General features: G+C 42.5%; 1 protein-coding gene across 27 annotated transcripts in view; it reads left to right on the forward strand.

Annotated features, from left to right (window-relative positions):
* The window catches only part of L3MBTL4 (L3MBTL histone methyl-lysine binding protein 4), a 468276-nt gene that overhangs the window by 272159 nt on the left and 179786 nt on the right, over window positions 1–16331 (forward strand). For all 27 annotated transcript variants that reach the window (XM_063699409.1, XM_063699407.1, XM_063699408.1 and 24 more), the window contains one exon: window positions 10244–10346. In XM_063699409.1, the coding sequence (XP_063555479.1) occupies window positions 10244–10346 (103 nt within the window). The remainder of the gene's footprint in view (window positions 1–10243; window positions 10347–16331) is intronic.

The raw sequence follows: 16331 nt of genomic DNA on the forward strand, positions 1-16331 counted from the left end.
GCTGAGGCAGAAGGATCATTTGAGCCCAGGAAGTTGATGCTGCAGTGAACCGTGATAGCAGCACTGCAGTCCAGCCTGGGTGATACCAGCCAACAAGTCTCATAAAAAGAAAAAACAAAATCTTATGCTTCTACATTGTCTATGTGGACCTCTCACAATTTTATCCCTTCTGTAGATCAACAAAAAGGTCGTTCTCCTGATTTTTGAAAGGTTAAAAACTGAGTAATAAAACAATCCAACGTTTTACAAAGGCCTATTCTGTAATATAAAAAGAGCTTAGTTTTGTTGTATTTAAGTGGTTGTGGTATAAATACTTTAAAATACTAATGTGACATTTTTGAATGGGGAGATATCTAAAATTGAATCTACAATTTTCTCTTCTTTATTGTCATTTTATCCATATATCAGTAAAACTATATGTGTAACTTCTTCACTTTCTTGTTCCTAATCCTTACAATGGCGCATACCAATACACACCAGATCTCAGATGCTTCGATTGGAGGCTACAGGTCAAATCATTCCATTTTCCATCAAACCTCTGATCTCCCTGATACTGTATTCATATTTAAATATGAGGTCATCCTTTTCTGGGATCCTCATTTAATTAGCCAATTACCCATTATCTTATTAACTCTTAATTAAAGCTCAATGTATGATAAATGCATTTTACTATATTTTGTTAAGAAAATATTTGCCAGTTCTTTATTAAGGAAGTGGTCTTCTGTCTCATTTCAAAATAATAAGCAAAGGCCAGTACCACATGATATTTTTGCCTTAACTGCTCTGAAGCTCTGTCAGATCTGTGAAAGAGACTTTTGGAGTCTGCATTCTTTTCTTACTGTGTGATTGTTTCTGAGTGGAAGATAAGTATTATTATTATATAGATTCATCTCTTTCAGGACTTTACCACATTTCTAAACATATCCCTATGTCAGGCAGATGGTTAGATTGCCTTTCTCTACTAATATTGCCATCGTGGTACTTTAAAGATTTTTCTAGATTGTCAAGTAAGTATAAAATTGACATTTTTAGGGACCTTTTAAAATTCTTTTGTTGCATTTTCATTTCACAAAATTGTTGTTCTATTTTATTTATGTATTATGAAATATGATGTCCTGAAACCCAGGTACAAGCAAACATGGTGTTTGGTTATACTATTTTCTTCTTCTATTTGAGACACTAATTATTATAGCACAATGGATATTTATTTTCCCTAATTTCATTAGGAGGAGGAGAATAGGTATGATTAACCTATAATTTTAGTTTGAAAGATAATGCTTATTATTTGCATTCTCCAATGTTCAAGGGTAATTATTTCATTAAATCTTCTTAGCAAACTATAGTATAAATTTCCTGGGGGGTGGCAGGGAAAAAACCAAGATACTAACCTAAACATTTCCAGTCCAAAATAAAGATAGTAAAATCTTAATTATTTGAAATGGGAAAGAGTGCATAATTGAACAGTTTGCTTTATTGATTCTTAGTTCACATTTTATACCTTGCTCCACTGCTCCATTCTCAAGCTCAGCTGTCGAGCTTACTGCCTGTTTCACCGAGAACATAAAAGCTGTCACTGGAGAAATTTGTCTTCCTTCTGCCATCGAGCCCACTAGCGCCCCATCATTTGCACACATAGGTTTTGCCTTCACCAGGACTGGGACTACTGACAGTCCCTGATCGCCCCACTGCCCATCCTCACTGGGATACTGGCCTGTCCCCCCGTCCTCACTCAATGACTTTTTCCCACATTTAAACCCCTCCCTACATTATCAAATTTTCCCTGTACTGAAATATTCTCATCATCACTCAAACAAAAACAATAATAGAAATACCATTTGGGGCATAAATCCACTTTTTTATAACCACTTCATACAACCTTTTATATAAAAACTTCTTAATAAGTTGTTTAAACTATAGCTTCTCCCTTTTTCCTCTTCCACTTTCCCGTGAACCTCCATCAGGCTTGCTCACACCTTTTCACTGAAAGCATTCTTGCCGCAGGCCTGGCAGCCTGGCACGTTGTGAAACCCAGCGGCCAGGTGCAGGTTCAACCCTTGCATGGACTGAGCGCCTTCTCCGCAGCTTCCTCGTAGCGCTTCCTCTACTCGCTGGGTTCCTCGCTCTCAGCTGCCTCGCTCACTCTTTCTTTCTGCTCTCTACATCTCGGTGTTCCCAGAGTTCAGTCCTCAGACTTCCCTTCTTCATGGACACGAACTCGCCATGGGGCTCACCTAGCCCCAGCTATAAATAGCGGTGCGGATGCTGCCTGTGTGGGCTCTGAAGGGCTGACTCCAGTCGCAGCCACGATGCAGAGCGCACAGCAGGCCCCGAGCAGCGAGGTAGGTGTGTTCTCACCGATCCCCTCTCCACGCAATGCTTGCCAGTGTCTCCCAGCCAACCCAGAATAAACAAGAGACTCTTTGGCCCACGCGGTCTCATCTCCCGCCACCCTTCCCCTCACCCAGGCCTTCTGGCTGTTGTCCCAGCATGTCCGGTGCTCTCACTTCAAGTAGGATTCTGCTCAAATATCAGCACTCCTTCCCTGCCTCCCCGTCTTAAAAATCTCCCCACGTCCCCCACTCACTTTCCCTTCCTTACCCCACTTCATGTATCTGCCTAGCATCATCACTCTGACTTGCTGTCATGCTTCTTACCTGATGGCTTATTCCATCTTTGGCACCAGAAGGTAAGCTCCCGGGGCAGGGTCTTTCTCTGGTTTGCCGCCATATCCCTAGCAAAGGGAACAGCCGCATCTAATAAACCTGCAGTATCTCTTTAATTGAATGGATAATCCTCAGTAATTAATTTTATGTTAAAAATAAGAGAAAATAAAATCTTGACTGTTATCTGTGACATTTAAGTCTATTTCCCTTTTCAAAGAAGCAGTGTTTGTACATCTTCTAGTGGATATTATCACCCAATGCTAATGTCATTTCTCTATTACAAAAAAAAAAAAAAAAGCTTGCTGAATGAATCAGATTGAATCGAGTACTGTTTCAGCTGTGAGTAATTAGTATTGAAATAAAGATAGGAATGCTCCTGATTCTTCTTCTTATTTTTTTTTGATGCTGGCCAACATCAATCCGTAACTCATCTATATATTTAAATGAGTAGACCTTCTTAATTTGCTTCAGGGTCAGCATTATCACTGTGCTATGGGCGTCTGTATACCAAATAAAATTACAGTTCTGAGAAGAGAGTACATTCTTAGAAGGAGGAGGATGTTCTCAGTCTGTAACCCATTTTAGGTATAATAATAAGCGTTTTCATTTACATCACCCAGAGTCACCAATTTGGGCCATTTTGGAATAAGAAAAGACAGTTCCCTTTTTCATTTTCTAGAGATAGGTACAATCTCTTTTATTTCTTGATTTTTGCGTTGATCTTTTACATCATCTTTACATGACAATATGTCTGAAATACATACGCAACTTGAGTGTTTTCTTTTAAGGACAATTGCTTGATTTCACAAAAGAAAAATCAAAATAAAATTGCTGTTTTATCCTAGAAATTTTTATCAGCAAGTAACACAAAAATTAAACCATAGAGTTTAATCAAAGAGAGGGTTATTGTTCTTGCATGACAGATCACTGGTGTAACAGGTCCAAGGATGGCAGTGTTGTGGGCCCAGGCTCTTTCTTCCTTTTTTCTCTTCTTCCCTCAACACCTTTGCATTTGTCTCTGTGCTTATCATCTCATGAGCATTTACATCTGCATTCCAGGGAGTCCAAAGATGGGGGAAATGGGCAAAGCAGCACCAGTCTCATCTTCACCCTTTTAACAGGAAAGAAAAGCATTTGTCTTTACGGTGCCTTTCCCTTCGGTCCTGTTATCCAGGACAGTTTCAAGTGACCATGACCAGATTTAAGAGAGGCTGGGAATGAGGATGTGTGTAGCTGGGCACATTGTTGCCCTGAGCAAAATCAGAATTTGGTTGGCAAGGAAAGAGGGCTGTGTGTAGTAACCATGCATTCTATGTGAATGGGGAATCCCATGAGGACATCTTACAATAGTATCATGTTAGGGTAAAGCATTATTCATTATTCAGATAATTCCTAGTTTACAAGCATATTTTCTTTCCTTTTTGTCCTTTCCTAAAGAACCTTGCCATTAGATTTACTCCTGCCTGAGTAAAAGATTTCATAGAAGACTTGCAATGAATTAGGAGTTATTCGTGCTGCTTGATATAGCAAGTAGCTCATGGTATTTAGAAACAGAAGATCAGAGAGGGATTTCAGACAAGCTGAGCTCTGAAATGAGAATAAAATAGAGATGATCTCACAGCATTGTGATAAAATAATGCTTCCAGGTATTAATTGTTGCTGTCTTTTTTTTTTTTTTTTTTGGAGATGGAGTCTCGCTTTGTCGCCCAGGCTGGAGTGCAGTGGTGTGATCTCGGCTCACTGCAAGCTCCACCTTCCAGGTTCACGCCATTCTCCTGCCTCAGCCTCTCCAGTAGCTGGGACTACAGGGCCTGCCACCATGCCCAGCCAATTTTTTGTATTTTTAGTAGAGACGGGGTTTCACCGTGTTAGCCAGGATAGTCTCGATCTCCTGACCTTGTGATCCGCCCCCCTTGGCCTCCCAAAGTGCTGGGATTACAGGCGTGAGCCACTGCGCCCGGCCGTTGCTGTCTTTATTATCATTTTCCCACTTATAAAACATACTTGTTGAGTATCTATTATCTGCCAATCGCTGTTCTAATAGGTGCTGGGGATACAGTGGTAGACAAGTTAGATAAGGTAAATGTCCTCACTCTAGTGAAGGGAGACAGGTGATATAAGCAGATAAACTACAAAACTAATTTCAGGAAAAGTGGTAAAAATAAGGCAAGAATGGGTAATATGGTCAGAGATGCTCTTTCTGAAAAAGTGATTTAGAGCTGAGGACATTTCTTCTTGAGACCTAATTGTCTAAATATCCAAATTATAGTAAGCTATTCTTGGCAAAAATACGATTATTTTCTGAACAAAAACATTCATTTGATGGTAGGTTTCCTTTATCTTAGAGCAATAATGTGAACTGTTGCAGAATTTGCAGGTTTCTTTTCCCTAGTGGATGGCTCCTTGTCTCATTTGCCATTGATTCAACCTATTATACTTCATCATACAAAATTTAATGAGGAAATTGCTAGGTCCCATGCATTTTTATTTCTTGTTTTTCTCGACTCTTTCTTTGTTATGTCTTTTGCTGCAGTTCTTAATGTGATGGCTCTTCTCCCCTAGTTGAGGTCATGCCTTTCCTTCCAGCTCTACCTGGGAGAGAATGATGGTACCTATCAGGGATATGGAGATAAATATGCATTGATAAATATTAAAAACATCAGTTTAAACCTTAATTTAATACATTAAAATAGTACTGAAAACAATATTAAGTAGCATTCATTGAAAGATCACTCTGTGTGTAGGATGTTGTCCACACAGAGTTACATCTGGGTTAGCTGATGGAGAGTATTTTTTGTTTTTTTAATTTGTGGGTTTAATATTACAGACCTTTGTAATGATAGCTTGCGTAATGTATTGTGAGATGCAGTTTAGAAAAAAACTGTTTATATACTATATGTTTCTTTTCTGGTAGATCCTTTCATTTACTGAATGACACAAGCAGATTTCTTAATGAAGGATTTGTTTACAATTTTTTTTTTGAGATACAGTCTCACTGTCTCCCAGACTGGTTGAACTCCTGGGCTCAAGAGATCCTCCCATTTTAGCCTTCAGAGTAGCTAGGACTATAGGTACATGCCACCATGCCCAAATAACTTTAAAAATTTTTTTTTGTAGAAATAAGGTCTATGTTACCCAGGCAGGTTTCAAGTTCCTGACCTCAAGCGATCCTCCCACCTCAAACTCCCAAAGTTCTGGGATTACATGCGTGGGCCACCATGCCTATCCTGTTTACAGTTTTCAAACATCACTTCCTCTGATTCGTTTAAAAGTTGTTTTTTTTTAAAAAAAAGCTGTTTCCAAAGCTGCCTTTGAATAGGGTAGCTCTATTTTTCTCTATTTATGCTTCAATGTGTTTCACAAAGTTATAAGAACGTAAGATGTGCTTAAGACATACTTTCAGTAAATGTAATGAAAATATATTTGAGGTTAAATATTTGTTTTAATATCATGACACATTGGGACCTAAACTCAGTCAGTATTTCCATGCAGCCTAATTTCACTATAATTCAAATTTGCTGTTTATATATAAGCTGCTTTTCTGGACTATGAGTGTCTCTCAAAGGAAGAACTGAGGAACACTCACCTATTCCACAAACACTGAGCACTAACTATGTGTCGGGCTAGATACTGGTGACACAGTGGTGAACTAGACTCATGCCTGTAGCTTATGGTCTAATAAAAGAGATAGACATTAAACAAATAATTATTTACTTTGTAATTGAGGTAGGTGCTATATAAAATGAGGACGTAACCTCCTCTCAGAAGTTAGCATGAGGAAGTGAAATATAAGCCAAGATGTGAAAGATAATAAGAAGTTATCCAAGGGGACACAGTGGAATGTTCTTGCCAGCATGCAAATGCCCTGATGTATGAAAGAACTGGCAGGTTCAAGGAATAGGAGAAGGCCAGCATGGATGCAGAATCCTGAATGAGGAGAAAAATCAAGTCCAATCATAAATCAGGTAGGCCAGGGTAAAAATTTGAGTTTTCATTCTAACAGCAATGAGAAGCCATTGAAATGTGCTAAGAGAGAAGTGATATGATTATATCTGTGATTTGAAAAGATCGCTCTGGTTGCAAGATGGAAAATAGATTAGCAAGAGTGAAGAATGGCTATCGCAATTCTTCAAGAAGGAAGATGGCTTTGGATTAGGCCAGTCATAGTAGTGATGAAGATAAGTTGGTAGGTAAAAGAAATATTTGAAAAATTGAGGACTGATTGATAGGGTGGCATGAAATGAGGGAAAGGTGATGTGAAGGATCCAGCGAGAAATGATGTCAAGGATCCAGGCTCCTGGATGGAGGGTAATGCAGTCACGGAGATGAGCTGCTCTACGGGAGAAGAAGGCTAGGGGGACAAGACGATAGATTCAGTCTGAACATGTTGAATTTGAAATGACTTTAAGAAATAACTACAGAGACATCAAGTGGAAAGGTGGATACATTGGTCTGGAACTTCAAGAATGCCTGGGCTGTAGACTGTGAGCATCTGTAGCATGCAGTTGGTAAATGAAGCCGTGGAAATGAACGGCCCAGGAGCAAACCTTGAGGATGTTGCCTGACATTTCAGGTTGACTAGAGGAGGAAATGCTGGCAAAGAAGATTACAAAAGAATCCTCATATGCAGAAGGAAAACTGTCAGAGTGTGATGTTGCCAAAGCCAGTGGACAGCAGCAATTCCAGAAGGAGACTGCAAACTATATATTGAACTACATCCTGTAGCACATAGTACAGTATGTAGTTTCAGTAAATACTTATTCCGCAAGCACTTACTGAGCGCACAGTTAGTGCTCAGTAAGTGCTTGCGGAATAGGTGAGTATTCCATAGTTCTTCCTTTCAGAGGCACTCATAGTCTAGAAAAGAAGCTTATATATAAACCATAAATTTGTGTTACAGTGTAATTAGATTTCATGAAAATACTGACTGAGTCTAGGTCCCAGTGTGTGGTGATATTAAAACAAGTGTGCCTCAGGAAAGGAGCCCTGAGGAGAAGGAGATAATTACTTTGAGAGGTTTGCTCTGAACAAGAAGCAGGGAACAGCAGCTAAGGCGGGATGTGGGATCTAAGTAGAGTTGTAAGCTTTTGTTTTCTCTTTTGTCTTTGTTTTTATGATGGAGAAACTGGAGTATGTTTAAATGTTGGTCAATAGTCAAGGAGTGATTAAAATACCTCATAGCTTACAGAGCCTGGAGAACGGGAGGTGATGAGATAAAGCACAGATGGTGAGGGATTTGCTTTGGAGAGGGGAAAGTGCGTCCCACACTGCAGTGGAAAGGAAGGAGGGGAAGTGCTGGGCAGGCGGTTAGGAGGCGCTCTGCTCTGTCCATGGGCTCCTGGTCCTCAGCAGGGCTGAGGGTGCAGGCCAGTGGCAGTGTGGGACACCGGTGTTTTGATAACACCTCGTCTGCACAATGTGCATTTTTTTCCCAGGAGAATTTAGTTATGCAAAACATAGAGCAGCAGGTTGTTTCAGGCCATCCATGGTTGGCTCTTTCCCACCTTCGCGCCACAGCCAGACATGATTGAAAAGTCAGAGAGCAAGGGAGTTTAAGTTCCTAGCAGCAGAGGGTCAAATAACAGTTGATAGAATCTAAGTTAGACAAGGGAAGTGGGTTATGGCCCCTCAGAAGGGGCTGAGGAAGAGAAGAAGGGAAATTAGTGGCCTGGAACCTCCCTGATGTTGAAAACATCAGCAGCAGTTGGGCACCTGATCACGCAGTATGGGAGGATACGATTTTGTGGTCAGGTGGGGTTTTAGAAGCAAAGCCATTCTGGGTGATGACAAGACCCAGAGGGTTTTGTTTGTGTGGCCCAGATGGGTTGGGGGCCACTAGCTCGAGGAAGTGACTGACGTGCTGGGGTGGCAGAGTGGCAGGATGAGCACATGGGGCCTGAGTGTGCCTGAGCATTTGCCAGAGTTGGGACAGAGCAGGACATGGAGAGCCAGTGCCAAAGTCTTCCCTGAGTGATGTGGAAACAGTGGGCAGATGGTGGAAGCCCAAGGCATCAGACTCAGAAGAGGAGCCTCAGAGGTGTGGCCCTGAGGAGGCACAGAGAGGAAGACGGTCCCTGACTTCCCTGCCTCTCTGGAGGCATGTGACCCCTGTGGAGGGCTGTGGGAAGCCATGTCTTCAGCCCCATGAAACCAGGGCTGGGAAATGGGGAATACTGAGATGAGGAGGAGGAAGTAGGGAATTTGTTGAACAGGAAATGGAAGTCTGAGAGCTGGGAGGGGAGAAGGAAAGTGTGGGATTGTCAGAGAAGTAAGGCCCAGAAGTAAGGCCCAGAACAGCAGGAGGTATGGGATGGGACGTTCCAGGAACTGACATGTGTGAGTGTGCATGCGTGTGTGTGCACATGTGTGTGTGTGTGTGTGCATGTGTGTTTAGGGGGCGGAGAATACTGAGGAAGATCACAGAACAGGGCATGGAGGTTTTGCTACTGATAATATTGAGATGTAGACTGCCTCTTGGGCTTGGCAGAATGCTTGGCATGGTTAGAGTACAGTGCATTGCAATGCAGTACGGTACGGTATATAGTACAATATAGCACAGTGTAGCATATAGTATGGTGTAGCATTGAGTATAGTATATAGTACACTGTAGCTTATAGTACAGTGTAGTATATAGCATAGTATATAGTACAGTGTAGCATATAGTATGGTGTAGTGTATGGTACAGTATAGTGTATGATGTAGCATATAGTACAGTGTAGCATATAGTACTGCATAGCATATGGTACAGTAGAGCAGTAGTATAGAGTAGCATAATGTCAGTTCTTTCTTTGCCTATCTTTGAAAGCCACTTGAGTAAGTGTGCTGTGGGGCCATGTTTGCCATCTTCAGCACGCCCCATTTGCTGACCCGGTTTCTGTCCAGTATTCTAACATCCTTGCTGTGGTTGAGTGGAGGCTTCACTGAGGACCAGAAAGCAGACCTTACGTATTCGCATTCTCAGCTCGTGGCTGTATTGTCTTTGCCATTATTAATCTCTGAAAGAAATAAGTGAATGTTCTCATATCTATTTTTAAAAATTTCTCACGCCTGTAATCCCAGTACTTTGGGAGGCTGAGGTGGGCAGATTGCCTGAGGTCAGGAGTTCGAGACCAGCCTGGCCAACGTGGTGAAACCCTGTCTCTACTAAAAATACAAAAATTAGCTGGGTGTGGTGGTGCATGCCTGCAATTCCAGCTACTCAGGAGGCTGAGGCAGGAGAATTGCTTGAACTCGGGAGGCAGAGGTTGCAGTGAGCCGAGATGCGCCACTGCATTCCAGCCTGGGCAACAGAGCGAGACTTAGTCTCAAAAATAAAAAAAGAAATTCTTCAATGCCTATTCATTTATTCATTTTCCTCTCTCTCTGATATGGGTTGTGCTGTTGGTGTTATTTATCACAGCACTGATATTTTCTGCTAAATAATTTAATATTAATAATACATCGTAAGTCGCCTGTAAGTGGTTTTTGGTGATGGTTTGTTTTTAATTTGTAAAGTCTTAATTAGCATCATTTACATATTTCAGATTTGCAGTCTTCTTTAATGAGGGTGTTTTCAAGGCATGTTCTTTTACTTCCTGAAGGAACGAATGACCTGAAGATCCTTCCAGGTCAAGCTGTCTGTCCTACTCCCGGGTGCCGAGGAATAGGCCATATCCGTGGTCCACGTTATTCAGGACATCACAGGTAACATTTTTCTTATTTAAGTCATTTCCTGGATGAATGGAAACATTCTGCAGATTAGCAGCTACATGGAGCATCATAAATGAGTCTCATGGAGCCAGCTGCCCCTGTGACACTCCCACCTCTGTGTTGCTGAGGCCTTTCCTTGACATTTTCCTCTGCCTGCCAACTCTGCCCTTCTAGAACCTTCTTGGAATTATGAGGCATTTCCCAGACCCACTTCATGTCCCAGAATCTCTGTTTTCTAATAATTTTCCTACCAAATGCACACTGTCATACACAGCCACCACCCTGTCCTGAGACTTGCCTTCTTCTAGAGAAATTCCAGAGCCTCTTGCCTTTTCTACTCATTTTCTATTTCTTGCCTCTATTTCTTTTTCTGTCTTTCTTATTCATTTGGAGTTAATTCTATAAAAGAATAGAAAACTAGTGTGAAGTTATGTTGCAGAATATGTCCATGTTTTAATTATTTGACAATATCCATATGAACAGATGTTGCTTTTGAAGAAAAATAATACGAATAAATATGTAAGCCTTTGCTTCTTTGTCTATCCTCATCAACTGGTAAATAATGTATAGATAAATTATTTATATTGGTGATCTAGAAACAATATATAAATTGAGACTGAAAGAATTAATATCAAATTTGTTCAAATACACAAATACATAAACAAACATAGAAAAGTTTACTGTAAAGAGAAAAGAATAAGTCATATAATACATGAAGCAAGAAAACATTTGTTTGAATAAAGGATCTAAGCGTAATACAGGAAGTCCATGCTTTATCAGGCAATCCTGGAAACTAGTGCCTAAAACATTTTTAACTGAATAAAAGGAAATGCCACTGTAATAGTGATAAGCACTCCCAAATCACATACATGAATATAAATGTGATATGTGTAAATCTATTAACACTTAAAAGAAAAAAATATAGCATTCATAAAAAAAGAAAGACATGAAGACTGCTTGGCGACTTGTGAAAATCTGTGGGACTCAGATTGTGAATGTGGAGCTGGACCCGGAGGAGATGTCTTAGTCCCAGCAGTGTCAAGTCTGTAAGGGGTCTGCAGTAACTCAATTCTTGCCTCCTCAGAGGAAAGAGTTTGTCCCAGGGGCATAAGGCAGAGTGAGAGACCAAAGCAAGTTTTTGAGCAAGAGTGAAATGTTATTAAAAAGTTTTAGAGCAGGAGCAAAAGGAAGTAAAGTGCACTTGGAAGAAGGCCAGGAGGGCAACTTGAGAAAGTCAAGTGAGCCATTTAGGCCTTGCCTTGGGGTTTTTATACATTGGCATAATTCTAGGCGCTGCATTTCTTCTGCTCTTGTTACTGGTGGAGGGTGTCCAGGTTCTTGGTGTCTGGCACAAAGAAATGGACAAAACACACAAACAAAGCAAGGAAAGAATGAAGCAATGAAAGCAGAGATGTATTGAAAGTGAAAGTACACTCCATAGAGTGGGAGCATGCCCAAGCACAGGGGCTCAAGATCCCCATTACAGAATTTTTAGGGGGGTTAAATACCCTCTAAAGGTTTCCCATTGGTTACTTGGTACACTCTATGTAGGTGAAGTAGTGGGCCACAATCAGTCTGATTGGTTGTGGAAAGCAACCAATCAGTGGCTGAAGTGAAGTTGCAAAGTTACACTCCTATGCAAACATCTGATTGGTTGCTGTCCACATCTGGTTGCTGTCTACAACCAATCAGAGATACTTTCAATTTTCCATCTTTCATGCAGAAAAGCAGGGGGTGGGGGGTGCAAAGGGAGTAGCCTCTGGTCCTTTTGTTACTTTAGTGTGGAAAGTTGGGGGTTTTCTTTTCGTTTAGTTCTAGGAAGTCAGCGTGAATTGGCCTTAGGTTCCCTGCCTCCAGACCCTATTCTCCTGAGTCACCCTGATTCTTCCTTGGAGTGGACTGTCCACATGTGCAGTGGCCTGCCAGCACTTGGGAGGGGCCGTGATATGGTTTGGCTGTATCCTCACTCAAATCTCAACTTGAATTGTATCTCCCAGAATTCCCACATGTTGTGGGAGGGACCCAGGGAGAGGTAATTGAATCATGGGGCCCAGTATTTCCCGTGCTATTCTTGTGATAGTGAATAAGTCTCACGAGATCTGATGGGTTTATCAGGGGTTTCCACTTTTGCTTTCTTCCTCATTTTCCCTTGCTGCCACCATGTAAGATGTGCCTTTCACCTCCCACCATGATTCTGAGGCTTCCCCAGCCATGTGGAACTGTAAGTCCAATTAAACCTCTTTTTCCTTCCGAGTCCCCTGTATGTCTTTATCAGCAGTGTGAAAACAGAATAATACAGTACAATTGGTACCCTTAGAGTGGGGCACTGCTGAAAAGGTACAAGCAAATGTGGAAGCGACTTTGGAACTGTGTAAAGGGCAGAGGTTGGAACAGTTTGGAGGGCTCAGAAGAAGACAGGAAAATGTGGTAAAGTTTGGAACCTCCCAGAGACTTGTCGAGTGGCTTTGACAAAAATGCTGACAGTGATATGAACAATAAGGCTGAGGTGGTCTCAGATGGAGATGAGGAACTTGTTGGGAACTGGAGCAAAGGTGACTCTTGTTATGTTTTAGCAAAGAGACTGGCAGCATTTTGCCCTTGCCCTAGAGATTTGTGGAACTTTGAACTTGAGAAAGATGATTTAGGGTATCTGGTGGAAGAAATTTCTAAGCAGCAAAGCATTCAAAAGTTGACTTGGGTGCTGTTAAAAGCATCCCATTTTAAAAGGAAAACAGAGCATAAAAGTTCAGAAAATTTGCAGCCTGATGATGCAGTAGAAAAGAAAAACCCATTTTTTGAGGAGAAATTCAAGCTGGCTGCAAAAATTTGCATAAGTAGCAAGGAGCCTAATGATAATCCCCAAGACCATGGGGAAAATGTCTCCAGGCCATGTCAGGGACCTTTACAGCACCCTCTCCCATCACAGGCCTGGAGGCCCAGGAGGAAAAAGTGGTTTTGTGGGTTGGGCCCAGTTGTGTGCAGCCTAGAGTCTTGGTACCCTCTGTCCCAGCTGCTCCAGCTGTGGCTGAAAGGGGCCAACATAAAGCTTGGGCTATGGCTTCAGAGGGTGGAAGCCCCAAGCCTTGGCAGCTTCCACATGGTGTTGAGCCTGTGGGTGCATGGAAGTCAAGATTGAGGTTTGGGAACCTCTGCCTAGATTTAAGAAGATGTATGGAAACGCCTGGACGCCCAAGCAAAAGTTTGCTGCAGGGGCGGGGATCTCATGGAGAACCTTTGCTAGGGTAGTGTGGAAGGGAAATGTGGGGTCAGAGCCCCCACACAGAGTCCCTGCTGGGGCACTGCCTAGTGGAGCTGTGAGAAGAGGGCCTCTGTCCTCCAGACCCCAGAATGGTAGATCCGCTGACAGCTTGTACCATGCACCTGGAAAAGCTGCAGGCACTCAACACCAGCCCATGAAAGCAGCCAGGAGGGAGGCTGTACCCTGCAAAGCCACAGGGGTGGAGCTGCCCAAGACCATAGGAACCCACCTGTTGCATCAGCGTGGCTTGGATGTGAGACCTGGAGTCACAGGAGATCAGTTGAGAGCTTTAAAATTTGACTGCCCTCCTGGATTTCAGACTTGCATGGGCCCTGTAACCCCTTTGTTTTGGCCAATTTCTCCCATTTGGAACAGCTGTATTTACCCAGTACCTGTACCCCCATTGTATCTAGGAAGTAACTAGCTTGATTTTGATTTTACAGGCTCATAGGCAGAAGGGACTTGCTATGTTTCAGATGAGACTTTGGACTGTGGACTTTTGGGTTAATGCTGAAATGAGTTAAGACTTTGGGGAACTGTTGGGAAGGCATGATTGGTTTTGAAATGTGAGGACCTGAGATTTGGAGGGGCCGGGGTGGAATCATATGGTTTGACTGTGTCCCCTCTGAAATCTCAACTTGAATTGTATCTCTCAGAATTCCTGAGTGTTGTGGGAAGGACCCAGGGGGAAGTAATTGAATCATGGGGGCAGGTCTTTCCCATGCTCTTCTTGTGATAGTGAACAAGTCTCACGATATCTGATGGGTTTGTCAGGGGTTTCTGCTTTGGCTTCTTCCTCACTTTCTCTTGCTCCCACCATGTAAGAAGTGCCTTTCGCCCTCTGCCATGAATATGAGGCCTCCCCCGCCATGTGGAACTGCATGACCAACTGAACCTCTTTTTCCTTCCCAGTCTCGGATATGTCTTTATCAGCAGAGTGAAAATGGACTAATACAGGCCATATGCACAATGTGTTTACTGAAGGTTGTGTACGTGCTCATTTGAGGCATTTTTCCCTTACCAGTTGGATGTTCCTAGAGGAAGGTCATGTACCAGTTAAACTCCACCATTTTGCCTCTTAGTGAACAGGCTTGGGTCCACTCACCCAACTCCTGAGATCTTATCAGGAAGCTGCTAATACCAGTTTCAGGTGTTTCCTATCTACTGGGAGGCTGCCTTTCCCTGGCACCTCCCAGCTGTGATCAATTATTATTTTAGAGAGACAGTTTAACAACCACCTGACCATCACCTGATGGTTGCCTGACATTCCTGGGGTAGGGGGCCTTTCCCGCCCTGCTCATGTCTGCTTAGCTACCTACATTTTTTTTCACAATCTGTTCAATGTCTTGTACCTGCTGTAACATTAGTGCTCTGTGAGGGGAGGAGGAAACCAGGAAAAAGGAAAGATGAGGGAGGGAAGGGGAGAGGAGGGGAGAAGCCCATGATTAGGAGGGTGCCCTGTATTAGCGAGGACTCTGCTGGAGTTGATGGAGCCACTTCCTAGACAAGCACTAGGAGTATATAGCTATGGAGATCATCTTCCTCAGGCCTTCTGTTTGTGTGTGGGGGGAGTGTGTGTGTGTGTGTGTGTGTGTGTGATCTAGAGCTGTAACACCCACTATGGTACTCATTAGTCCCCTGCCTCTGTGTTCCTCACGCACGCTTGGCCACATTTCACATGCTCAGCAGCCCTTGTGACTAGTGGCTACTGTATTGGACAGCAAAGATATGGAACAGTTCCATCATCCCTGAGAGTTCTATCAGACAGCCCTGAGAGAGCCTGGCACACTGTGCCCTCTCATTGTAGTATTTTGAGCGACAGGTACTTCTGTGAAGTGACTGGCCATCTTAATGCCTCCTTCAAAACTTGAATCATTATCCTCAAAGTTCGTCACACCATGGTATTGCAATTTGTCTGTCCCTCAGAGCTCTCTGCTGATACCCCTCCCATGGAGCTGGTGCTAAAATAACACCGACCATTCTTGGACTGCTTTTTAAGGTAGCGGAGCATCTCACCAAGCCTCTCTTTCCACTTCAGCAAAGCCAGCTTGCTTCCTGCGCTGAGCGTGTGTGTTTCTGACTGACCTCTCCCTACTAGATTCTGAGAAGGCTGTGGACACAGACACAATGGGCATGCTGCGCTTTGTTCCAGCAGCTTCTCTGAACTTTCTCTCATCTGACATAATGTAAATGGGGTCTAATTGATGTTCTTCTTTGTATTATCTAATTATCAAGAGATATTTGACTTAAGTTTATCTACTAAGTAGCTTTAAAGGTTGGCCTCAGAATTTCTGAATGAGTGAGAAGAATATAAAAAAAAAGGTTTAAAGAAAAGCATTATATGAAGCTTAGAGAAAAAAATGAAATACTGAACGTGTGATAGTGAGAAGAATGGGGCATTTTTAGGGAGACAGCAGGCCTGAGAAGCGATCCTGTCTCCAGGCCTCACACATGCTCAGGGCTGCTGGGGTGATGAATTCTATCAGTTCTTCTCCAGTTCCAGACCTCATTATTAGAGAGCACTCAAGTAAGAGCAAGGTCTCCAAAAGCTTCGTGATTCCAGGGTCTCAGAAATGAAAATGAAAGGCAATGAGTACCTGCAGCTAGCATCTATCTAGAATGGAGAAGACAAAAATTAGAGAACAGGATGTTTCTTGACCTTGCGTTTTATAAAGGGGAGTTATAAAACATGTAAACCATCAGGTAAATACATTTTAACT

Source organism: Gorilla gorilla, chromosome 17 (assembly GCF_029281585.2).
Source record: "Gorilla gorilla gorilla isolate KB3781 chromosome 17, NHGRI_mGorGor1-v2.1_pri, whole genome shotgun sequence".
Lineage (NCBI taxonomy): Eukaryota > Metazoa > Chordata > Mammalia > Primates > Hominidae > Gorilla > Gorilla gorilla.